The following is a 26,191-nucleotide window of genomic DNA, read 5'->3' on the forward strand; positions in this document are numbered from 1 at the left end:
CTCTCTCTCTCTCTCTCTCTCTCTCTCTCTCTCTCTCTCTCTCTCTCTCTTTCTCTCTCTCTCTCTCTCTTTTCCCCTCTTGTCCGAAAAGGAATATATCGAACTGTATCTTAGACGCGCGCTACTTAAAACTTGATGTCTTCTGGAAATCCTGAATAAAACGAAGACGTAAGGAGAGACACGGCATCTTGAATAAGGAATGGAAACTCCTCGACCGTACACGTGTGTGTATGCGCGCGCGCGCGTGCGTGCGTTAATCCTATACATATATAAAAGCTCCCCTAAAGAAGATAAATTCCGGACCGGCGCGTAACACTTTCTCGTACCGGAAGGCGCGCGATCTATCTCGATTATGGTAATCCAGTATCGCATTATCGCGGGGATATACACGAATTCGCGAGTGCGAACGCGCATCGCAGTACATCGTGGCTGCATCGTAGATCGCGCGGTCGGGTAACGCCGACCTATTAAAAGGAAAACTGACGTTCGCCCGTTAACAATGATGTACAACCAGGCCGTAACATTTACGATAGGCGCAATGATGAATTATCATTACGTAAATTTCACCTATCATGATACACAAGCGCGCTCGTGCGATGCGCGCACGCATCCGTTTCGTAACTTTATCCCGGTTACGTCGGAAGCAGCGGGCTTACGAATCAATCATGCACTTCCCCTCCGCTCCTCCGCGGCTGTTTATCGTCGGCGCGATCTTCGCGCGAAAATGAGCCGGTTATTTTGCAGAAGTTAGTGGTTACCGCCGACGATAAATCTCCATCCTCTGTCCACCCGTCCTCCGTAACAGCGACGCTTCAACAACGGTTGGGGGTGTGTTTAACGGTGCCACGTGTGACAGCAAATATTCCCGTGTCGGATCAGTTTATACATTCGTGTAATTGTGCATATTGACGACGCAACATCCCGGGATTAACGGGAGAGGGGCTTTGTTTCATAAGTTTATTAAATAGGCAGAAGATAGAGTTTTAACATGAGCCATCTTTCTCTCCCTCTGCTCCTCTCTCTCTCTCTTTCTATATATATATATATATATATATATATATATATATATATTTCTCTCAGCAGTTTCGTCGTATTATATAACACTGTTACGTCGTATTATATAATATTTTCTCGATTGCGCTCTATTTGAAAGTACAACGTCCCGGCGAAGTAAAATATTTGTTCGGCGAGAATCTCGAGCGTGCATTTCCGGCGTCGTGAAGTTGATTTTATTCTCAGGATGTTGCATTAATACACAGATCGGTATGATGGATGAGACGATGTACAACAATCTTTCATGTTTCTCTTAACGTCAGAAATGAGCGCAATTTATTTTGCAAATAAGTATATCGCTAAGTCCGAGCTGAATAGCACGCTTGCCGGCGAAGCGAGTGAGCAACCCGCCATATTGATCAATATGTTGACGCAACATCCTGTATATATGATATCTCAGCGTATCCGTGTTTGTCATGGGAAAATCCCCCTCTCCTCCTTCCGACGAAGTTGATTCTCGCTAACGTACGATACAGGCTTAAAAGATAAGAGCAAAATCGGGAAGATGAAGTCATCGGGTGCCAAAGCGATCACGACAGCGCGTTGCGCGCGTAAGATGAAACTCTCACTTGAAAAACAACTCGGGGAGAGTTTAATCCCTATTAAGGACATAATCGCGAGCGCGCGACACGGAGAATCCTCTTGGATATAATTAACTCCTAATGAAATTAAACGAAGCTCATACACTGGCGAACGTTAAGGCTCACACGTGATCCCCCATTTCTGAACTATCACATTCGGTGAGAAAGCGTTCGCATGCGAGAGGAAGGGAGAACAGAGAGAGAGAGAGAGAGAGAGAGAGAGAGAGAGAGAGAGAGAGAGAGAGACACAGGGGGGTACCTGCGCTCGGATTAACTTAATCAACCGAGTATTTGTCGAGCGGAGGAAACGGCCGGAGTTGAACGGGCGGCAGCGACGGCGGGATGAAGAGAATCCTTGGCGGCGCAGCTTGACGGTACTCTCTCCGAGCAAATTGGCCGCGGTGCAATATCACGGCCCGCTCGGCGTCGAATAGACTCGGGAACGCATTTTAATGGATTTCCCGCTAATGTGGCTCGGTGTACATACGTTACGCTAACACGTTAATGTCGATTGGACGCTTTTGCTAAACAAATATAGACGCGAATCGCGCGGCCGTCGCTTTTAAACGGCGACCTCGACAATGAGCGGGCGAGTGAGCGCGCTACGCGCGTCGAATGAAGCCGCGGCTCTCGCTGATTCGATTCACCGATTAATCCGAGATAAATTCGCCATTAATTTCGCCGCCCTTTTATCGGCGTTTCCGTCGCGATAACCGGCTCTCTCCGTTTTTCTGAGGACGGGCGACAACGACGGCTGCGAAATTAATCGAACGTTTCGCGGATCTCCTCGCGACGATAAGCGACCGGGTTGTCGCCTATCGTTGAACTTCGTGAAATGATGAACGTTATCCTACCTCGCGCTCATTATCCGTCGTGGATTATGCAGAATGTATGCGGAACTTATCGCTTGTTTATTGCACCTCCTGCGCCGTTGATGCGATTAATGGCTTAATACACTAATTTAGAAAAAAAAAACAAAAGAGAAGAGAGCCAGCGCAATTATACGTTAGCGGGGCAACCCAGTTCCATCAATAAACGTCCACTTCCGGAACGAAGTGCCGTTATCTGAAACTACTTAACCTTTTTGCCGCGGCGGCCGGTAATTGCCCATCTTAAATTTCCGCGGCGGGGCGAAAAAATGATTAACGGTCCTGGGCTTCTTTATCGCCCAAGTTCCGCACTTCGGCGCGCGAAGTACATTAAGAGCAAACCGCGGGAATACATAATGCGCGGAGGAGAGTCGGGCGGCCGCCGGAAGCCTTTTTTCCGTATCATTTCTCATATGTAAATATCCCATAAAAAACACTCGCGCACTGAGAGAAAAAGTTTTGCTTATTAAATGGAACATCAACAACAAAGGATTTGCTGATATAGGATAACGAATAACCCCGTTGTAGTGGCAACAGATGATCTGTTACGTTCAATTTGCTGCTCCAAGCAGCGACACTTCTGTAATGGAGAAGTTGCGTTACTTCTATGACGCAACTGAGCTAATCAACGAGAACAAGTGCTTGTATCTCAAGCGAGTGCACGTTCGTTAAAATGACAAATGGTCTGAGAAATGGTAATGTTCGATCTGTTTGCCGGACGATCATCGAGCAACAAACGTATTTCCTTTATTCTGATAACCGAGAGGGATTTTTCTCAATGCTAGACACCGTCGTTCGCGATATTTGCGATCTCTCCGACGGGAGATAATGTACGCCCGACTAATGTTTGCTTTCCGTCCACGTTTGCATCCATTCTGCTTAACGTCGGATTTTACAACCGTGTAGATTAATATGCAATGTTGCAATGCAAAGTTCCCAGCGACAAATATTTAATCATTCGCGAAATGTGTGTTACAGCCGCGCACGAATGATTTCTATTTGGAAATATTCCGTAACTTCGGACAAATGCGCGGCCGGGTCAGTCCCGCTGTGTCATAATGAATTTTCTCGCGCGCCACACAGGAGCGCTCGCACTGCCGCAGTCGAGATTTTAATACATAATTGATTATGTGCATTACTCCGAGAGCTTCTTGAGAGCGGCGACACCTGCGCGAATGGATATAGAATATTCCCCGGGGCGCATCAGCCGGATCTCAAAAATGTGACCAACACGCCGTATGAATTTTGCATTCGTGCATACTGCATACTGCAAAGGAAGGCACTCCGGCTTATCTTTATTACATTTGTTATGTAAAGCGTAGTATCGCGTTCCTCTGAGGGAAGGGAGAGAAGGGAAAGAATAGAGTGTATTTGAAGGAACTTGCAGCATTCATAGTTCGCTGACACCTCTTTACAGAAGAGGCCGCCGTCCGCATAAACATAGCATGCAAATAACAATTGCGAAACAACATTGTCACCGCTGCTCACGCGCGCGACATTATCCTCTCAAGTCGGAGTTAGGGCACCGCCTGCTATTTGTAGGGAGGAAGTGAATGAGAGAGAAGCTGCAGTGTGCCTCGATCATTTCAGTTTTAGAGCTTCTCTTTCACTCGCACTCACGTCGTCCCTAAAGCTGGCGGACGGAAAGCGGACCAATCAGGAATCATGCTTTGTCCCAACTTTGATTGGGGAAACTCTAATCTTGACGATCGTACGACAGACGTCTGCGAATGTATTTCTTGCGACATATCGTACAGCTTGGTGATTAAAGTTTGCGACAATTTCTCTCGATGAGTTTTGCCCAGCGCAGCTTGCATCCAATACATATTAATGTATCTTTTGAAAATTGTTGAAAAACAGATTCCCCTATCGAACACGGGACGCGTTGCGAAACTGATCGAGGAGAGATGTAGCGTCTGATTAATCATCTGACTTCCGTGTATATTTCAACATCGCAAACGCAGCTTATTCGCAGTGTCTCGTGAAAAATTGCGAATTAACGTTTAACGAGTAGTTAAACATTAAGGGCACTCGAGATGGACGTTTCGAGTACTCTTTATTACGGAATGTGCACATTGTTTAAAAAATACATGGCTCGAAAGTGGAGAGGCATTAGCCGCGCCTCTAATGTTCGACGGAATTAATTCGCAAGGGAGAAGTGGATTTACGCGGCCATTATCCTCTGCTTTGTAGACGGTCGCGATATAATTTATTTGGAGAGTACATTGGAGTGCCGCGATATTTAACGGAACGGATTTTCTTTGACGTGTTGCAGTAACGAAATTCATTCGTATCGGGATAGCCGACAAGAACGATAATCCCCCGTACTTCGACAAGGGCCTCTACGAGGCTGAGGTAGACGAGAATGAGGACATCCAGCACACGGTGCTCACCGTTACCGCCAAAGATCACGATGAGTGTGAGTATCCATCCTTTTTCTGCTTTCTTCACAATTACATCGTTAATAGTCGAGTCCACTCGAGACGATCAGCTCGTTGATCACCGAATTATTTTCCTCTGCACTCAAAAAAAAAGACACGATAGTGTGGCAACGAAAACTGCACAATTCTCGTGACCATTCAGCCTGTGTCACCGAATTGTATTAAAGTAATTCGAGAAAATAGTTTTTATAAAAAATATGAAAAAAGTAATTAATAATAATTATTATTTATTTAAAATTCTACGCATAAAACTCGTGAAGTTGTCACTTATACAATTGCCAGCATTGTGCCTTTTTCTCTGTGTATGTCTCGCAGTTTAATATTGTAATTCCAAAACTAACAACTCACGATATATTTATTTATTTGTAACTGCATTGTAACAGAGCGGATTGTATCTGGCGTGTGTAGCCGGTATATTCGACCACATTTGAGCGGTTAACTATAAATACACGCGAGGCAATTAATACGGGAGGTAGAGTGTAATCTCGTTTGTCACGAGACGAGCGCGATACGATGAAGTAGAAACTGTCGCGACATAACTACGGCCGATCGCGCCCGACCATTGTGTGTATCGTGATACGAGGGAGGGGAATTCATCGCCAGAAACTCTCGAATCGCCCCTCGTTGTTCGGCAACTTAACGAAAAGTGGTAATTATATGTGCATTACGGAGATATTCCGCTCGTCGTCGCGGATGTGTTGCGCTCGAATTACCGGCGACGGGACGCGCATCGCGCGCGCCCGAGAGTTTGCGATACATTAAAACATTAACGCGATCGATTGAAACCCTCTTCACGTTTAATTTGCACTTCGATGTTTGATCCTTCCGGCTAATTAAATTAAATGCAACCAATTATACAATTTTCCGCGTTTCGATGTTTGATACATTTAATTCGTCGCTCGATAAATATTGATGACGCGGGCAAAATTGATATACGCATTTCCAGCGCACGCATGCCGCGCGCGGCGGTTGCGCCAATCCAGCTCGGATCGTACATTCTTTGTAACGCTGAGTACAAAGCATTTTGCACAATGTAAACACATTAATGTGGCGGTGCGTGAATAATGCAGGCTACACGCAATTAAAGTCTGCCGGCATAAACAAATGTGCCATTCTCTCTCTCTTTCTCTCTCCACGTGCGTAGATTGCCTCCATGTTTGTTACTTGATTTAAAAATTACAAATTCTTCATTTGATTAAAATCGCAAATAATTGAAATAAATCTGCCATTTAAAGTAATAGTGTCGGGTAGCTTTGTTGTGCGACTGATGACATAATTTGGGGCGGAATTTTATTATCGTTAATTTCACGCGTTATGCAATATAGAGAAAACGCCCGGCGATTTATGGGTACACACATCTGCAGGTGCGTGCATCGTGTACAAATTGCAATTCCGGCTGTTCGGGTGTTCCCTCACAAAGAGAATTCTGCCCTGAATTCTGTCGCAACTCGCGGATCGTTTAAAGCCTTTACAAATTGGCGCAATAGCGAACGGGGACGGTGGGAGAGAGGCGAAACGAACCTCCTCTTAAACAAAACAAGACAAACACAAGTCAAGTCTCGAATTTAAGCGTCCTGCGTGCTATCATCCTAATCCGAGACCGGTTTTACCAGGCTATCGTTTTCCCCGAAATAACCTCCACCGGAGCCCATCTAGATCACGTGTAAATCGCGAATTATCGCGAGGTGGATCGGGTAAAGTTCAAACGTTCACCCGATCGGATGGTTGACTCTCCTCTGCAGAATTCTCCTCTACCCTTTCCCCGGCGCACAGCCGAACTTTCTTATTCGATAAAACATTCGTCGCAGCGGGAACTTTTATCTTGAAATTCACTCGATTACAACGCGCGGCGGAAAGAGAAAGATAGAAAGAGTGCAGGAGAGAAGAAGAGGAGAGCGGTATGCTCTCGTGTCTGGCTTTTATTAAAAGCATCCCCTTTTTTGCCGCAGCCTCGCGTATTCGATACGAGATCACGAGCGGGAACATAGGCGGTGCGTTCGCCGTGAAAAACATGACCGGCGCCATTTACGTCGCGGGTGCGTTGGACTATGAGACGAGGAAGAGGGTTGGTATCGCCATAAATGTCATTCGAGCGTGTGCCGCTCGAACGCCTTTTACTGCACTTTGTAGCCGTTTCTATCGTGCATGCACGTGCGCAGCGTTAAGTTCTCTTTATTTATTCCAAAGTTATTCGCTGCGTTTCTCGGTCGTGTACAAAGGTTTCCAAGTTTTATTCATTCTCTGGACTACCTTTATTTACCTTCAGTTACCTTTGCTTGTACTTTTCTCGGTTAAGCTTAGGAGTTAAGCTAATAGTTATTCGCAGTTCTCTTTCATTCATGTAAGCGACATTGCAGGAAAAGATCTACTCTAATTATGCGATATAAAAAAAAATGACCTGAGAAACATTGATTGACACAGCAGAAATACATGATAAAAATATAACATTCGTCTTTCTTTGTGTTTGTTTCGAGTATATATAGAGAAATTATGTTCAAGGTATGAAATAAGTACATATGTACGCACACACATACATGCACATAGCAGAACTCCTGGCTGGTTTTACGCTAGATTAAAATACATGCTTGTGTATGTCTTGCAGTACGAGCTTCGGCTTACTGCCTCGGACAACTTGAAGGAGAATTACACGACTGTTGTAATTCACGTGAAGGACGTAAACGACAACCCGCCCGTCTTCGAGCGGCCAAATTACAGAACACAAATTACGGAGGAGGACGACAGAACTCTGCCGAAACGCGTCCTCGGGGTAATTGCTCTCCTTATGCAATCGTTACATCGAGTTTCCTTCCGAATTACATGACCCGTCTTCGGTTCGAAATGCTCAAGCATGCCGCGACTGTCAGCTTATAGTCAATTCGCAATTCGGTCCGCAGGTCACCGCCACCGACGGAGATAAGGACAGACCGCAAAACATCGTTTACTTCCTGACCGGGCAAGGTATCGATGCCGATAATCCTTCGAACAGCAAGTTCGATATCAACCGCACGACCGGCGAAATCTTCGTCCTAAAGGTCTGTATTCCCGAATTGACCGACGGTGTAATTAAAAATTGACAGTTCCACAAAGAGCAATTTCGCGAGAAGAATCGCGCTCATGTCCTAACAAAACGAGAAACAGAGATATCTGTTGCAACATCACCGAAATTGTATTTTACAGAGAGAGAGAGAGAAAGAATATTTTAGTCTTTCTCTTTTCATATAAATTCTTTTTAATCTTACTATGTTTTTTGTAGTGCAAAAATGGACTATCAGTATAAAATCTGTCTTGCTACGGAACACAGCAAATCTCGTTGGAAATTTTACTATGTTTCATCAGGAACACAGCAAATGTTTCCATGGCATTCCTCAATTTCTAAAATATAAATAGCACATATGAAAAATGGAAGGATAGCGAATTACTGCCGAGAGTCGATCCACTACTCGATTACAAAAATCTACAATAATTTTCATTATAAAATTCTCTCCTTATTGTCCGTGTAAATTTGCACGACATGAAGAATTGATTTGTCTGCATTAAAATATATATATTAGAGTAAAATGAATTGCGCAAAGTGCAGAGTTTCGCGGACACGTCGCTCGGGAAAGATCGATCTTCGATCGATGGGTAGAGCCGGATCGAGCCTGTCGCAATAATCTAACACGTGCACGTCCCCGACACGGGAAATTAATTCTTCTATACCTGGAGAACGCGACATTTGTGCACGTGGCTGTGGGACGCGCACGATATTGCGAGTACATGGTGGAATAATTCAAATATCGGTAGCGCGTGAGACGATATTGAGTTCCCGGTGAAGACCGTGTCAATATACGATATGTCCTTGTTGAATTGTGTGTTTGACTGGCTGCTCTCAAAGGATCCTCTACGTGACTCCTCCTTTTTCTGCGTAGCCGCTGGACAGAGACCAACCGAATGGCCGGCCGCAATGGCGGTTCACCGTGTTTGCACAGGACGAAGGCGGAGAGGGTCTCGTGGGTTATGCCGACGTGCAAGTTAACCTCAAGGACATCAACGACAACGCCCCGATATTCCCGCAGGGGGTCTACTTCGGCAACGTCACCGAGAATGGCACCGCAGGTTTGTGGGGAACGGCCAGTGGGACAAACCGCGCGGTTCTCGTAATGTTACATTTGCACCGATTAAATTCTCTTGTGCTGAATTAAAAGTCCGCACGCAAGAGAGGCAACAGAAGAGACCGTCGCTCTTTTATCCCGCCATCAAATGACATCTATCGATTTGTTGTGTCTTTGTCTCTCAGAGAAAGGACCAGTTTGACAATTCATTCCCCCCTCTCTTTTACTGACAAATAACAGTGAATTTATAACAACAGTGGATTTTCACCACTTAGCTTTATGTAGCTTAACCAAAGCTTTAACATTCCTCGCGTCCGTTTTGCTCGCCAGGAATGGTGGTAATGACAATGACAGCCGTGGATTACGACGATCCGAGCGAAGGCACGAACGCGAGGCTCATCTACTCCATCGAGAAGAATGTCATCGAGGAGGAGACTGGCTCGCCCATTTTCGAGATCGAATCGGAGACCGGCGTGATAAAGACCGCAGTATGTTGTCTGGATCGCGAACGCACCCCGGATTACTCTATACAGGTCGTCGCGATGGACGGAGGAGGTTTAAAAGGTACGGCTCCTCGACGGTGTTATTTTAATCCTCGATTGCATTCGATCGCCTAGCCTCAGTTTTACAGCGTTTTCCTATAATATTCTACGCCGGTGGGATAACTCGTGCTATTTCGCTCTCGTATTATTCAATACCACGGCGCACGGTACATTGACGGAATTTGGGAAAAGGATACGGTTTATTTTCACGCTTTATATTGTTTGCGTCGCTCATTCTATAAGATATGACATCATCGATGTGCTCGGCGCGTCTCTCTTTTATGCCGCTCGCATTTTAGTTTAAACAGCCGTTTGCAGTTCGCGCGCAAAGTTGGTATTCCGGGATCGCCTCATCCGTGAAAAGAACACCGCGGCGAACACCCGCGGCCACCACGGGTGGCGATATCGTTTTGCATATTTTAAGTGTTTTCTCCGGGATGGTTGATATTCCGTCGAGGATGCGCGCGCGCCAGCCAGCCATCGTTGCCGAGCACGTATGCACCTCCTTTCAGGTACCGGGACGGCATCGATACGGGTCAAAGATATAAACGACATGCCGCCGCAATTCACGAAGGAGGAATGGTTCACCGAGGTGGACGAGACGGAAGGACCGGATCTGCCCGAAATGCCGATACTCACCGTTACTGTCCACGACGAGGACGAGACCAATAAATTCCAATACAAGGTATCGGTCACGATACATTATTCTCCGCCAGCCGAGATATTTAAATCGCCCGTGGAGAGCGCGTTTCTACTATTCTTCTCGCGTTCTCGAGATTAGAATGGCATGATCGTATTGGCGATTCTTTCTTTACGTGACCTCGGCGATGATTATGAGCGAAGCTCGAGAGATACATACGATGACTTGCAGGTGATCGAGAGCAGCGGTTACGGCGCCGACAAATTTACTATGGTACGGAACAACGACGGCACGGGATCATTGAAAATTGTACAGTCGCTGGATTACGAGGACCAATTGCAAAGCAATGGCTTTAGATTTAGGATACAGGTGAACGATAAGGTATGTGTGAGCGAGGAAGATTACATGAAATATGTAAAACCCTACGGAGTCTTGTATGTATAGATTTTCCTGTAACGTGAAATATATCAGGAAGATTTGAATTTTCTTGAAATTTGTTCGAATAAATATATTTCCTTGAAAAAATGTTTTAACTCAACGTTTTTCTAAAAACCGATGACTTCGCGAGATAGATTGTTTCGGTATATCTTTCAATTACAGAAATGGTGACAATAACTCCTCATAGTGATAACTCATTCGAGCAAATTTCCCTTTTTTAGGGCGAAGACAACGACAACGACAAATACCACGTAGCTTACTCCTGGGTGGTTGTGAAATTGCGAGATATTAACGACAATCAGCCGCTGTTCGAGAAAGCCAACATCGAGACCAGTGTGGCGGAAAACGCTCGCATAGGCAGCACCCTGGAAACATTCAAGGCCACCGATCCAGATCAAGGTGGAAAGAGCAAGGTCTCTTATTCCATTGACAGAAGCTCCGATCGAAAGCGGCAATTCTTCATCAACGAAAACGGCACAGTGTCGATTCAGAGAAGCCTCGATCGCGAAGAAACTCCTCGACATCAGGTAAAGATTATGAAATATCAATAACAAATAACAAAAAAACAATTGTTAGAAAAACGATTTCGTTGTTATAAAATTGAAAGAAATCTAATGAATGTTCCAGGAGAATTTTTTTTCATGAAGTTTGTTTAATTCAAATTTGTCGTTCTATTGCATGTTATTAAATAAATATATTCTAAATTGAAATATAAATTAAAATGTAATCACTGAAAAATAAACTTTTTATTATCTCAGGTTAAAATTTTGGCGATCGACGATGGCATACCACCCAAAACCGCGACGGCCACCCTGACAGTCGTTGTGCAGGACATCAATGATAATCCACCCCGATTCCTCAAGGACTATCGTCCAGTTTTGCCGGAATACGCACAAACCAAGAAGGTCGTCGAGATTCTCGCCACCGATGACGACGACCGATCGAGAAGCAACGGTCCGCCGTTTACATTCAGGATGGATCCTAATGCGAACGATGTTATCCGAGCTAGCTTCAAAGTGGAAAGCGATAACAGTGAGTTTCGTCAAAAAATATCTGTCGTACAGAAATTGCGAGATCTTTTCAATCTTTGGGAGAAATCTTTTTCAAAGGAAATAATTTAAAATCACTTTTCAACGCCTCTGAGATATCTTCAATTTTGTTGTTAACTTTTGTCAATATCTAAATATCTTAATAATTGATATTGTTCCAAACATATATGATAAAAATGACTACAATAATTCACTCAAATTGTCACTATTTTTCAGAGGGAGCCAACGGAGACGGAATGGCCGTAGTGTCGTCTTTACGATCGTTTGACAGGGAACAGCAGAAGGAGTTCTTGATCCCTATTGTCATCAAAGATTCCGGGAATCCTTCTATGTCTGGGACCAGTACATTGACCGTTATCATAGGGGACGTTAACGACAACAAAATGCAGCCTGGCTCGAAGGAAATCTTTGTATATAACTATGCAGTAAGTAACATTACGTATAAACTATATTATATAATATTCAGATTTTTCCTATATGCGAACACTGTCAGCTTGCGTTTGTTATGGTTTCCGAAGGATTTACCGCGGCGCAATAATATAATCCGCGATATGCAATAAATTTTCAGGGACAATCGCCTGATACCGAGATAGGTAGGGTATATGTATACGATCTAGACGACTGGGATCTGCCGGATAAAAAGTTCTACTGGGAAGGATTGGAGCACACTCAATTTAAGCTCGATGAAGACTCAGGGATGATCTACATGAAGTCCGGCACGCACGACGGCAAATATCACTTGCGGTTTAAGGTCTACGATCGGAAGCACACGCAGACGGACGTACCCGCGAACGTAACCGTCACCGTCAAGAGTATTCCGCACGATGCGGTACTGAATTCAGGCTCGGTTCGGATATCCGGGATAACGGACGAGGACTTCATTCGTGTCTGGAATTATCAGGTGAGATGAACAGGATTCTCTATCAATTTTATGTATTAATTTCTCTGCGCATGAAGATTCTTTTCGAATCTTTCTTAATTCATCCGTCTTCTGTGCTCTCGAGTAAAATTTACACAAGTTGCAGGTGGAAACTAACAGCACAGACAGGTAATATGAACTCTGCTTGATTTTCAGAATCAAACTCTCTCTCGAAGCAAAGTGGATCTGTTTAGGGACAAACTGTCACACTTGCTGAACATAGACAGAGACAACGTGGACGTCTTCAGTGTACAGTTAAGGAGGATGCATCCACCATTGACAGATGTCAGATTCGCCGCGCACGGCTCACTGTATTATAAACCAGTCAGGCTCAATGGCATCGTTCTCATGCATCGTGAAGAGGTAAGTGCCACTCGTGAAACTATTTTATTGGGAATAAAATTCCAAAACCTGGTATCATCTCGAAAATCGTTCCGAATACAATATCCGGAGATGCATCAATGAAACTGCACGTTCGACTGACAGATTGAGAAAGACGTGGGCATCAACATAACCATGGTCGGTATCGACGAGTGTTACTACGAGAACGAGATGTGCGAAGGCAGCTGTACGAACACTCTCGACATCAGCAGCTTGCCATACATGGTGAACGCGAATAGAACCGCTCTTGTTGGCGTGCGTGTCGATGTGATAGCCGAATGTACCTGCGGAGCGCGCAATTTCAGCAAAGGCGAGTCTTGCAGGAACAGTCCCTGCTACAATGGTGGACGCTGCGTGGAGGACCGATTTGGGTTATCGTGAGTAAAAATTAATTGGATTTCAACATCGACGTATTACAAACCGCGTTTATTTTCACAGAAGAAAACTTTTCAGAGCGTCAGAGGAGTAGATACCGTCTTATTTTTATAATAATCGAATAAATTAGAAACATTTCTCAAATTAAAAAATACTTTGGATTAAAACAAATTTTAAAGCATTTCTGTGTTTAAGAGAAAAATTTATAAGAGAAATTCTCTATGAAAAATATTAAAGTTTCTGTAGAAGAAAGAAAGAGAAAAATATAGATTTAAATAATTAAAATAATATAATAGCTTTCTAATCTATTTTATTATTTTAGATGTCAGTGTCCATCTGGCTACAACGGTCCGAGGTGTCAGCAAACTGCCAGGAGCTTCCGTGGCAACGGTTGGGCATGGTATCCCGCCTTGGAGATGTGCGACAACAGTCATTTAAGCTTCGAGTTCATCACGAGAAAATCCGACGGGCTGTTATTGTATAACGGCCCGATCGTGCCTCCCGAGTCCGACGAGATAATGGTTTCAGGTAAGACTACGACCTCTTTATGGCGGTCAGGTATCATGTATTAATTATGTATTAATAAACTTATCGCGCCGATCCGCCGACAGATTTCATCTCAGTCGAATTGGAACGCGGTATACCGAGACTGCTGATCGATTTCGGATCCGGCACCTTGGAGTTGAAAGTAAAACCAAAGAAAACTCTGGACGACGGCGAATGGCATCGACTCGACATCTTTTGGAACACAGAGGTGAGTCACTGTTTCGTAGAAATGAAATAAGCTTCGATTTTATCCAAAAAGCAAAGCATACTCTAAACGTGAGTCTTATATTTCTGTTGCAGACCGTGAAACTCATCATTGACTACTGCAAGTCTGCGGAGGTATCCGAGCTGGAAGATGGTAGCCCGCCAGAGTTCAACGACACCAGCTGTCAAGCTCAGGGCATAGTGCCGCCGTTTAATGAGTACCTGAACGTGAATGCACCACTGCAGATCGGCGGCCTTTACGTCGAGCAATTTGATCCGTCGCACTACAAGTGGAAGCACATGCCGGTGGGCAAGGGTTTCGACGGCTGCATCAAGAACCTCTTCCACAACAGCAAGCTATACGATCTGGCCCATCCCGGCCTGTCGCGAAACAGCGTCGCTGGTTGCCCCCAGACCGAGGAGATCTGCAACAACCAAGAGTCGACTTTCCGCTGTTGGGAACACGGCACCTGCGTGGGTAGTTTCACCGAGGCGAGATGCCAATGCAATCCCGGCTGGACCGGTCCTGGCTGCATGACACCGACCATCCCGACTACCTTCAAGCCTCAAAGCTACGCCAAGTACGCGTTATCCTTCGAGCCCGATAAATATTCTACCCAGGTGCAATTGAGATTCCGTACCCGGGAGATCCACGGCGAGCTGTTCAGGGTGAGCGATCAGCACAACAGGGAGTACGCCATTTTGGAGGTGAGTGTGTCTCGACAGAGCGCGTCTTCATCGATGCTCGATACAACTTCAACTAATTGTGCGATGCTTGCTCGCGTGTGATTCTAGATCAAAGACAGCAGGCTGCACTTCAGATATAACCTGAACAGTCTCAGAACAGAGGAGCGAGATATCTGGCTCTCGGCGATAGCCGTCGACGATGGACAATGGCATACGGTGAGAGTGTCCAGGTACGGATCCGCGGCGACCCTAGAGCTGGACGGCGGCGAGGGACGGAGATTCAACGAGACCTTCTCCTTCGAAGGCCACCAGTGGCTCTTGGTAGACAAGCAGGAAGGCGTCTACGCAGGCGGCAAGGCGGAGTACACCGGCGTCCGTACGTTTGAGGTTTACGCGGACTATCAGAAGGGTAAGTTATTGTACTGCGGCGGAACTTTTACAGAAAAATGTAATTTTCTACATAAATATAATATCTAATAAGATATATAAAAATTGGAATATTTTATTTGTACTTTTCCGGTGAGAAATTGGGGAAATCAAATCGCTATATTGTGTAATTTCCAATAATTTCTGTCCCGAATGTTTTAATGACGCGGATAAAAAAAATAGCAGTAAAGTTTTAATAATTTTTATAATTAAAATTTTAGGCTGTTTGGACGACATAAGATTAGAAGGAAAGCATCTTCCTCTACCGCCTGCTATGAACGGGACTCAGTGGGGTCAGGCAACGATGGCGCGAAATCTGGAGAGGAACTGTCCATCGAACAAACCGTGCGCCAATGTCATCTGTCAAGATCCCTTCGAATGTATCGATCTTTGGAACGAATATGATTGCACGTGAGTATCGTTGCTATTGTGGTGTTTTCATCGGAGCAAAGTATATCGTAATTTTCCGGATACAGTTGCGGAGAGGGAAGGATTCCGTCACCGGACAATAAAGGATGTATGGACAAGAACGAGTGCATCGATTATCCCTGCCTGAACGGCGGCAGATGCATCAATCAGGATCCACGATTCCGATACCGATGCATCTGCCCCGATGGCTTCTGGGGCGAGAACTGTGAGCTGGTCCAAGAAGGCCAAACGCTCAAACTCAGTATGGGTGCACTGGCGGCCATACTTGTCTGCCTTTTAATTATACTCGGTTAGTATACCCGCAGTTTCTATTGCTGTTAAATACTTTGCAGTATTAATAGTTGAGTATATTTGTTTTATGCTTGCTCATATTTCTACTTCTGTTGTTATTACGCTACTGTAGATATTATTCTTATTTTACGTTTGTGCACGTTTCGTTATGTTTCAGTTGGCTATTTTTGTAACAAACTGGTGACTGAATAATAACCGAAATATATAACCAGCTTTACTACGGAACACCTCACGTTTCTTTATTTTTCGCTCCTTTAATTCTGCATTGTTTTCTGCCCGCAACCGAAAATTACCCTGACATCGGCGTTTTGCCTAATCAAAGCACCACACTCAATAGCGCGGGATAGCCCTTTGTCCTTGACAAGCTTTTGTTTCGATGTCCCAACTGATAAGACTGACACCTACTTTGTACATTTCAACGTCACACTGTAGAACGTACTGCTCGCGCTGGGCCGTTGTTGCACTTTGCACGCACTTGAATTCCCATCAGAGAGAAGTATTATTTGAACATTGATAATGATCGAGCAACGACTACGACAATGCTGAATCGATGTCGATATTGCAGTTCTCGTGCTGGTGTTCGTCGTTTACAATAGAAGACGAGAGGCGCACATAAAGTATCCCGGACCGGACGACGACGTGAGGGAGAACATCATCAATTACGACGACGAGGGCGGTGGAGAGGACGACATGACCGCGTTCGACATCACGCCTTTGCAGATCCCGATCGGTGGTCCGATCCCGGAAATGGGTGGCAAGCTTCCCCCGTGCAAAGTGACCTGTACGTTGTATTTCTCGACTGGTTATGGAAAAAATCTGAGACAATTTCATGAGGCCTATGAGTGATCGAAATGTTATCTTCCAGATCCACTTGGACCGGAACCAAACGTCGGCATCTTCATCGAGGATCACAAGAAAAGAGCCGACAGCGACCCAAACGCACCTCCCTTCGACGATTTACGGAATTACGCGTATGAAGGCGGCGGAAGTACCGCGGGTTCCCTATCATCATTAGCCTCCGGTACGTTGCGAGGAAAATTTCCAGCTATTTGGGAAAAATTGAATTATCTTAAGAAGAAATCTTATAAATCTTATTTTTCAGCCACACTTGACAAGTACCAGGCTCGATAATTTTCTCTCTTTTTTCAGGTACGGACGACGAACAACATGAATATCAGTATCTAGGCGCCTGGGGTCCCAGATTCGACAAACTGGCCGACATGTACGGACCCGCGGAAGAGAGCGAAGAGGAGGACTAATCAGCGCCGAATACAACCGAGTCTCCACACCGTACCGCACCGAGTCACACGATCCATATCATCTGAATGAGTGCTCGTGCGACCTCAACCGAGACAACTGATGACGTCCGTCACATCGCGGCTCATCACCGGGGATTCATCGCGAACTGTTTGGACGATCCCGAAGGAAGGAGGATACATCTCCTCGAGAGTGACAAATCGAACAAGGAGAAACAGCTTCCTCGTAGTTGTGCGTCTAGTGAAAGTACTATGAAACACGTGATGCGTCGTCGCGTCACGCCAACACGGTCGTGTCATCCGCGGTGCGCACGTGTACACAAAAGAAAACCCACACACACACATACATACATACATAAAAGCACATCTATACAAACGGGAGAAAGACCCTTTCGAGAGTCAAAGGTGCAAAACTGAACGTTGCAATAATGCGATGATAAACGTAGAGGTGGTATATAATGAAACAAAAGAGAGAGAAGTCGCATTACCTATCTGTATAGTACGTAATACGTAAAAACGTAGTGAAATCCAAAGATAAGCGCGAGACTTTTTCTAACGGATACCACCCACCCCGATCGCATAGGTTTCGCTCATCAGTCACCGTAAACTATCTCCACGCATACACTAAAATATACATATATACGTATAGGTATATATCGCGTCGTTGTCGTCAATGTCGGCTCGTAGATCGGCGTGTCGTCCTCGCGCACAGCGCGATCGTTTATTTATTTATCGTCGCGAATTGGGCGAGCGCGTTAGATGTGTTGTAACGACGGTAATCATGGGCATTCACACACATACATACATGTACCAAACGCGACACATATGACATGAGTACACACATACACACGGACACTGACATTAACACGATGATATATCGTTCTCGGCAACAAGATTCGCCGGTGACGGCGATTCCGTCGGACGAATACTTCGTTTCTTCGTTCTTCTGCACGAGTCCTGCGGGACGTATCCTCGACGAGTATTTCGTTGTCCTGAACGCGAAGGAGTCCTGTAGTGCAGAGTACTCTCTCTCGTTCTCGACGAACGATCCTACCGTAGATAGTCTGCCATATAATAGAAGTTTATCGTTAAGGTATCGTTAGTTGCCGCGACGTCGGGAGTCATCCTCGTTATCGTCGTCGTCATCGTCATCCTCAGTGATAGCATTATTACTACTATATTGAACATTATGATATATATTATAAATATGGATTTATATAGGTGCGCACGAGACGCTAGAGGAGAGAGGGGAAAGTGATTAATCGTAATTAACTCGAGAGAAAGTCCAAGAAAAGGTTAAAAAGGAAAAAAAAATAAAGAGAGAGAAAAGAGCACGAGTTATTGCGCGCGTAATGTAATTATTATAATTATAATATAGCGAATATAAAGTCTAAATATAAATACAAATATAAATATATATATATATAAATATATATATATATATATAAATACAAATATATATTATACATATATATACAGACAGAGGACACGTACGAACATACAGACAACACGAGAGATGAGATTCGCATCGCTAAAACTATGCTCACCGTTGATATCTCGATATAGTTTTAATATTTATTTTACGTCATCGAAAGAAGAGGAGGATTCGGAGCGCGAAGAACACGACGCGAGGGTATGCACATGAAATACGCGTGCACGAGGAGTCGAGGGAAGCGAGAAAGAGAAATATGGCAGGATTCCGTGTTCTAGTCATCCCGAATAACTCGACGAAGCGTCGTTTCGACTTAATAAACTGAGATCCCCTCGAGAATTTTGAGATCTCTTCAACCTCATTCTGCACTTGAATCCCCAACGTAAAGGACGATTCCGTATGAAGTACGTAAAAGTTAAAATTCTGAAAGTTTCATTCCCTATTTGAGTTTCTTCTTTCACACATTCCCGACACATCGTGGTGAATTGAAGATTCTCTCCAAGTACGAAGATGTTAGTAAACCGCGGGAAAATTAAGTTGATTTACGTCCACGCTTATGTCTATGTCGAGTCACCTCACAAATGTGATTTCTGGACTTATAAATATTAGTACAAACCACAAATCGAGTTTATCGTATCTTTCGTTGTAACATTGAATAATTGATAGCGAATTGATCATCTAGAGGTAAAAGAAATCACGATGAGCATAGAGCATTCTGTATATCACAGTTAGAGATATCGTATAAAGGGAAAGTAAGAGGAATCTCACGATGAGAAGAAAATGATCATCGGTTGATCGACAAGCTTCGAGTCCGGAATGAAGTATATCCTCAAACGAGAAAAACGTAGTATTTTTTATCTAGAAAACGCCAAAGAAAAGTTACTAGTCGCACAGTTGATAATCGGAGCGAAACGCGAGCGATTGGCCCGCGCAAGAAAGGCTCCGATCCAACGAGCGAAACGACGCTCGCCGAGCTCCTCGATCGTCCTCGTGCACGCGCGATTCTCGTTGCGGCGATCCTCTCGTATAATTTTCCACGCACCCGAGCCCCGACTGAAACCTGTAAAATTCTCAACGGGAATATTAATAGTCAATTTACCAGTTAGGGCCGAGGAGTGGGCGTTTAAATACATCGTAAGCACTTGTACGAATATTGTAATTAACATGTGTATGAGTGTGCCGGCGTCGCGGCACACGTGTCGCGGCGCCATCAGCGTCACTGCGCATCGCTGTATAATTGTCCTACCAATGATCGTGTTTGCGTATGGTTTTTCAACGAATTTGTGATATTAAGTTGCGTATACTCGCAAACGTGCACGTATATATATATATATATATATATATATATATATATATATATATATATATATATATACACACGCACGTGCGCACACACGTACATATACACATGTCCCGCGTGCTATCGTTGTTTTTGAGGGCTGCGAGCACTGAGAGAGTGACAACGTAACTGAGCGATCCAGAAGTCCACTCGACATCAAAGTAATTTGAGAAAGACTGACAACGCGTCTTTGGTAATGTCGTCGCGATGTAATATGTCCTGGGCGCTGAGCTCTCGGGAATGAATGTAAGCGAATATTAAATGCCCAACAACAGAATCGTGTGAAGCAGAAATACTCATTTTCTATAAATATTCACATGTTTTGGCAGAGCAATAATCTTATCTCAAGCAATAAGTCCGACAGCGATCGCTAATTGGAAGTCACTTGCTTCTGAAATCGAAGAATTCAAATAAGACGAAAAAACAAATGTATCGAAGTACCTTTCTGTTGGGGTCTTTACTAAATTTAAGTCTGAGTCGCTTTCGTAGAGCAAAAGTTTTTTTTTCGGGGAACTTCGGAGAAATTCTCGAGAATTTCCCTGCTGAAATTTCGAATAAATGTCGAGACTCGTGTCACACGGAATGGTCATTTTTTCGCTCGAGGAAAACTCGCGAAAACTCTCGATGCCCGCAGATCCCTCACTCATCGAAGCCCACCGTTCATCCTAGATCCCTTAGTTTCTCCAGACATTCCCGCCATCGACTCGACTCCCCTCCTGCCCCCTCTCCCCGTCAAGTAGATTCTAAGCAGAGACAGTATTCGAATGGGATTATTGGAGGACGAAAGAAGATTATCGTTGAATAACTGTATCGAGTAGCGCGCGAGCGCGCGTCGCGTGTGTGCAGTGGCAAAAGCAGAAAAAAACAAAAGGCAGTTTGATTATGCGAGCGTTTACACGTCGATGAGACGCGACCGATCGCACGCTCGAACCGGAGATCAATGAGGAGGAAAATGGAAAAGAAAAAAGTGATTATTCGCGTTCTCCTGATTTAAATATAAACTAATGCAAAAATAATGGATGAATCGGAAGGAATGATGATATGAAAGGGAGGAACTTCCCGGCCGTATATTTCCCACAGTTTGTAACCGTTCTAAATCGATTAACTAACTGAATCGATTAATTAAAAGCAAACGCGTAGATTCGCGATGGCGATCGGTCTGCGCATCGACGAGGCTCTTAAAGTCTTCTCCGTTCGCTCGACCCGTGCACCTCGTCGTCTCACGTGAAAACTTTGTAGACAAGTGTGAAAATACGCGCTTTCAATGCGTCAGCCGCGAAACACGCACGACAAGACAAGAAGCGGAATCTGAAGTTTTAGAAAGGTGGCTGAAGGAACGTAGGGAAAAGATCGAAACCGAGTGCGACAACCGACACGAAAATCTGAAAGATGTTTCGAAGACATTTGGAAGAATGCCTCTCGGATTATCTTTCGGATGCCTTAGAACACCTTTTGGATGTTTTATCGGCTTCTTTGCGTGCCGAGTCGTCTCGGTGCAATTTCGACGAGTTCAGAGGTCGGTTCCGCGACAGACGCGTGAAAATAATCTATCTAAAGTGATCTTCGTTACGTTATTCGTCAAACTTGATTATTCGGACGTAAGCTTACGCTTCTCCCGCATCCGTAGCGTCGAGATTCGCGAACTCAACGAAATGCAAAACGCTTTCAATTCCTGTACAAGCTTCAAGAAGCCCGCGAACAGAACAGAAAAGTTGCTCAAGAAACGCTCACGCTCACGAGGATTTCATTTACGACCGACTGACTTAACTCGTACTTACTTTTAACCAACGCCGTTGAAGATACGGAAGATATAGAACGCGAGTTACAAAAATAAAAGTCATCGAGGAATATTATAGAGAATTCAATTAGGAGAACTAAAAAGAAGAAAAAAGAACAATCATTCGAGGGAGAGCAGACAAAAGCAACGACACGTTCCTTGAGTCCATTCCAGCAATCAGCGCGATTAATTAACGTAATTAATATTAAAGAATTCGACTAAAAATCATTTATAATCGTTCGATTAGCGTCTCTATACTTGCGTCATTCGCGTGGACGATCCCACAAATTGGTTTCGCGCATTCCAAATGAAGACGAATTAGTTCGAATTAGTCCCGCTCGTATATAAAATCGGGAAATTACCGTCTAAGTGTGCGTACTTATACGAAATTTTTTGAGAAAAAAGAAAAGACAAAGATCTCACGTTTTACCGAGAAACCGATGCTGTTTTCTCGAACATTTTCAGTCGCCGATGCAATAAGCAAAAGAAAGAAAAAAAAATCATATGCTCATCCGACATATCCTCGACCTCTTCTAAGCACTGCCTAATCGTGCACAAAGATATACTTTGTAAACGGGGTACTACAGGGCCGAGCGCGAGCGAACTCGTAACATTAACCAAATTCCGTTTAGTTCAAAACAGGAAGGACAAAACATAACGAAGGACAAGCTGAGAGAAATAGAGTAAAAATGGATAAAATCAGAAAACGGCACTAGTCCGCCTTATCACATCTTGTACAAGACAATGCAGAACACCTCTCGTTCGATTTTATCAGTAGTGGCCTCCGCGCAGTAGCATGCCAAGCCTAGCTTCAGATAATTATTTTTCTCAAACAAAAATATCATTTGTATCTGAAACTAATTTGTACTAACGTATTAAATGAGCTGTTAAGTTGAAAATATCTGATCATTTGAAATTAAACGAGTAATGCTTCTTTTAATTAGTCTTCTTTATCTTAATTAGTATTTTTTAAGATTCTATATTTTAAAATTAAAATGCGAAAAGTAATGAATGTAATCTAAATCCGAGGCAAATTATATTTTACAATATGGAAGTTGATGGTATAATTCGTGATATAAAACAGCACATCGAGGCTCTATCAACGGCAGATTGGCACTTTAACGATTCGGAATAATCTAATTTTGAAAGGAGGTGTTCTGTCAATGTCGTGGATCGGTGTTCTTTTGGAGAGAGAGAAAGAGTGATAGGAAGAGAAAAAAAGAGAGGTACAGGGAAACAATCGTAGAGTGGAAAAAAGGAAGAGAAAAGGCTTTATCTGTCGGTCGACGAAAAGAGAGAAAAATCACTGTAAGATATACATATTATTACATAATGTAACGCTGCCACTGAACACATCCCATTAGTACAATTACCGTATATATAATAATAATAATAATAATATTAATAATAATCTGCAGTATACTGGGACACACCGTATTATTAATTGAATTGATATTTATTAACGATTATAATTATTACATTATTACCACTATATTATCTATATATACCATTTGTACTTTACACTTCAGTTCGAACGAAATAAATGCCTTCTTTTTCATAAAAATATGACCGAGATCACAATGTTGGAAGGCGGATGTTTCACTCGAGATTGAGATTCTATCCCCCTCCCCACCCTCCTTCGTCGTTATTAATGTCAAATTCAATATTGAGAAATCTTATAGGTGAAGTCTAGTAGCTGTCCTCGAGAAGTTTTTGAATTTTCTAACCAATGTCAATGTTATCACAATACTATCTGTAATTGTTTGTGCGATTCTTACTACGGCTTTTTCCGCGATGGCTGCAACGACATTTGTTTTCCTTGTTGGTTTTGGGAAATTCGCTGCGTATCCGTCGCCACAATCTCTCGAGTGAGCGCGACAGGAAGTACTCCACTCCGTCATCCCTAAATTTCAGATTATTGATTAATGTTACGAAAATCGTGTATTTCATGAAAATAAATGTGTACCCGAAAATAGCACATCGACAATGTTATGTAAGAATGCCAATATATACTGGACTTGGAACTATTTTCGAAATGTAAAATCCATATTCTGTTATCTGCAATTGCATAATGTCCCGATAACGTCACGACTACAATATTAACGATAACAGCGAACATCATAGCGTCGAAAGAAAGCCAGCAGGTCTTCAGGAAGCCAAACTCACGTTAGCTCTTTGAAATTTACAGCTCTCGTTACATGAAGAGTCGTCAAAACGAACGTCGCGGCTATTACGTTGGTGAGAAGCGTCGTAGACGATTTTATCGCGCTCAATGTCTCGGCGGTGTTTTCCCATCCCAGTCGACTAAGCATCTGCTCGAATTAAATTTTGATAAGTATAGACTTCGGTGCGGCTCAGTTGTGTATGCTTTACGAAATATCGATTAAAATGTTTCTGCTTGCAAGCGCATAAATTTTCGTGACAGATTATGGTATCAATATTGACACAGATCGGCAGAAAAGTTACATTACGTAGCAAAGATTTTTCGGTAGCGTGATCCTAACGAGTACGTCTATCGGTGTCCATATACAGTCGATTACGAATTCCATGAAAAATGCTGTCACGAGGAACTGCAATAAAAATGAAGAACACAGGCAATGATATGAGAATGCAAGAAAAATGGCTAATGTAAAGAAATGCTCGCAGAGCGCACTAACCTCGTACAAGAACATAAAACTGGGTTTAGGTTTTCGAAAGGACTCGGGGAATATCGTGCCATTGACGACAATAACATAGACACCCGTTGCAACCAAAAATGAAGCAATTAACGAACTCGACAACAGCGGCTCGCCATATTCGTCCTCTGTCAAATCCATGAAACACGTTTGAAAAATCGGCATTCCTAAGCTATTGAGTATCAATGCCCATATTGTGTACAATAATCGCGCCATTTTCGTACAATTTCATCAACTTCGTTAAATATCGGTACCAGTTAGCCATTCAGACTTGTTTATACAGACTTGATTTGCCGCAACTGTTATAGCTAGTTTTTAGATGAGACATGATGCATTGAATCGATATTTCTGAAAGTTTGACATGAAGTCAGCTGTGTATGATAATTCGACAGACTCTGCTGTTTTTATTTAAACTTACTTTTATTTAAATTTATAATTGAAATTATAGTCATTTTTTGGTAGAGAATATTGTAGCAAAAATTACAATTTTAGTAATCCAGGAATAAACTGGCATTATTATGAAAATTATAATAAAACAATAAAAATAATCATAAACATGATCATTTTTACTACATTTATAGTAATTTTTAATATATTTATAATCACTTTTACTATGTCTTGTTATAATTTTTACCATAATGCCAGCTATTCCCAGAGTACTAAAATTATATTGTAATTTTTACTACAACATTCTCTCCGGGTAGTTGAAAAATAATTAGGTTACAATAATTTCGTTCGCTGATAATGTCACTCCGAACTCTGTGCAATATATTATTATTCAAAATTCGCAGTATATCACCATTACCACAATTAATACCGACTTTTTACATTTATTTCTTTGAAATAGGAAAATACTTTACTAAAAAGCATTAGTTTTACTAAAAAGCATTAAAGGGTATCTACATTAGGCGAACTATCACGTAGGTAACTACAAACACAATAATTTACACGAAGAAGCATTTATTAAATATACGAGGACGTAAACGAGATAAATATGTAACAGATGTATAGTCCAATGTAACATTGTATATTACGAGAAGCTGTAACGTTCACGATTTGCCACGAATGGGATCATCCGACAAAGTTTGTAAAAGTACCACTGAGTGACTTCCGGGTTGCTAAAAGTGATACTCTTGCCTTTACGCTTACGACCACTTGCAATACCCACAAGCTGCGAAGGACTTTAGGATAAAAGATAGGACAGAATATTAATAAGATTGAAAAGTCAATGTCTTTCGTTTTGAATTAATTGCAATATTAAAATCCCTATAACGATGTTTATTTCTTTTTTTCTTCGTTAAGAATAGCGTTATGCACTCGTAAAGTTGCATCGTGATTTCATTACATGTCAGACATTTCTGCGGATAAGATTTAGAGTTGTCAGGATTCACTACTTGCTCCACATGTCCAAGAATGTTTCCACAGATTCGGTCGCGTCCAACATCCACACGAATGACAACAACGACACGCAATACGCCATTTGCGTGGCCGCGTACTCCCTGGCCATGTAGTCCGCGAATATAGTTAACCAGGAGTAACTGTCCAGACCGATGGTGGAGTTCAACCAAGACAACTAGAATAAAACATTGTGCTTTGGTACAAGCTCTTAGCATTTAATATCAAGGAGAGTCTCGGTACATCTGAGTTTAAAAGAACAAACTATCGGGGATTCAGTTTTAACAAGAAATCTAATAAATTAAAAATTGATTTGAAGAAACGAAGCGATTAACGAAGAATGGTCAGCTCTTAC

The 26,191-nt window shown here is 43.1% G+C and overlaps 3 protein-coding genes across 5 annotated transcripts in view; 1 reads left to right on the plus strand and 2 right to left on the minus strand.

The window, feature by feature from the left end:
* LOC116845478 (neural-cadherin-like) overlaps nucleotides 1–17,221 on the plus strand; it is a 76,569-nt gene extending 59,348 nt beyond the window's left edge. Inside the window, exons 2-24 of the mRNA XM_032818208.1 lie at nucleotides 4,779–4,922; nucleotides 6,894–7,009; nucleotides 7,547–7,711; nucleotides 7,839–7,976; nucleotides 8,853–9,039; nucleotides 9,366–9,599; nucleotides 10,090–10,262; nucleotides 10,449–10,598; nucleotides 10,877–11,182; nucleotides 11,414–11,687; nucleotides 11,921–12,129; nucleotides 12,273–12,605; nucleotides 12,780–12,986; nucleotides 13,110–13,381; nucleotides 13,702–13,907; nucleotides 13,991–14,133; nucleotides 14,226–14,837; nucleotides 14,925–15,225; nucleotides 15,464–15,653; nucleotides 15,719–15,960; nucleotides 16,528–16,743; nucleotides 16,828–16,983; nucleotides 17,112–17,221. Coding sequence (XP_032674099.1) covers nucleotides 4,779–4,922; nucleotides 6,894–7,009; nucleotides 7,547–7,711; nucleotides 7,839–7,976; nucleotides 8,853–9,039; nucleotides 9,366–9,599; nucleotides 10,090–10,262; nucleotides 10,449–10,598; nucleotides 10,877–11,182; nucleotides 11,414–11,687; nucleotides 11,921–12,129; nucleotides 12,273–12,605; nucleotides 12,780–12,986; nucleotides 13,110–13,381; nucleotides 13,702–13,907; nucleotides 13,991–14,133; nucleotides 14,226–14,837; nucleotides 14,925–15,225; nucleotides 15,464–15,653; nucleotides 15,719–15,960; nucleotides 16,528–16,743; nucleotides 16,828–16,983; nucleotides 17,112–17,221 — 5,084 coding nt within the window. The remainder of the gene's footprint in view (nucleotides 1–4,778; nucleotides 4,923–6,893; nucleotides 7,010–7,546; nucleotides 7,712–7,838; nucleotides 7,977–8,852; nucleotides 9,040–9,365; nucleotides 9,600–10,089; nucleotides 10,263–10,448; nucleotides 10,599–10,876; nucleotides 11,183–11,413; nucleotides 11,688–11,920; nucleotides 12,130–12,272; nucleotides 12,606–12,779; nucleotides 12,987–13,109; nucleotides 13,382–13,701; nucleotides 13,908–13,990; nucleotides 14,134–14,225; nucleotides 14,838–14,924; nucleotides 15,226–15,463; nucleotides 15,654–15,718; nucleotides 15,961–16,527; nucleotides 16,744–16,827; nucleotides 16,984–17,111) is intronic.
* Nucleotides 17,222–22,834: 5,613 nt separating this feature from the next.
* Nucleotides 22,835–26,191, minus strand: part of LOC116845487 — a 159,299-nt gene continuing 155,942 nt past the window's right edge. Inside the window, exons 3-4 of one of the 3 annotated variants that reach the window (XM_032818239.1) lie at nucleotides 25,787–26,014; nucleotides 22,835–23,669 (exon numbers count right to left, since the gene is read on the minus strand). In XM_032818239.1, the coding sequence (XP_032674130.1) occupies nucleotides 25,832–26,014 (183 nt within the window). In that variant the 3' untranslated portion in view covers nucleotides 22,835–23,669; nucleotides 25,787–25,831. Of the gene's footprint in view, nucleotides 23,670–25,087; nucleotides 26,015–26,191 lie in introns of those variants that run through there. The other 2 variants (XM_032818240.1, XR_004378251.1) reach the window with 2 other exon arrangements.
* On the minus strand, nucleotides 23,663–24,900 carry LOC116845488. The gene is made up of 2 exons (XM_032818241.1): nucleotides 24,424–24,900; nucleotides 23,663–24,336 (listed from the first exon to the last, which is right to left on the minus strand). Exons 1-2 carry the CDS (start codon nucleotides 24,655–24,657, stop codon nucleotides 24,229–24,231), a joined length of 342 nt encoding a protein of 113 aa, XP_032674132.1. The 5' UTR covers nucleotides 24,658–24,900; the 3' UTR covers nucleotides 23,663–24,228.

Source organism: Odontomachus brunneus, unplaced genomic scaffold, assembly GCF_010583005.1.
Source record: "Odontomachus brunneus isolate Ranch 3 - 2012 unplaced genomic scaffold, Obru_v1 Obru_scaffold_052, whole genome shotgun sequence".
NCBI classification, from domain to species: Eukaryota; Metazoa; Arthropoda; class Insecta; order Hymenoptera; family Formicidae; genus Odontomachus; species Odontomachus brunneus.

What these genes read in the sequence shown, in the direction of transcription:
- LOC116845488 (XM_032818241.1), bottom strand. Translation starts at nt 24,657, where the DNA reads ATGGCGCGATTATTGTACACAATATGGGCATTGATACTCAATAGCTTA. An exon ending in GTTTTATGTTCTTGTACGAG is followed by an intron (nt 24,337 to 24,423) that starts GTTAGTGCGCTC and finishes TTTTTATTGCAG; the next exon opens with TTCCTCGTGACAGCATTTTT.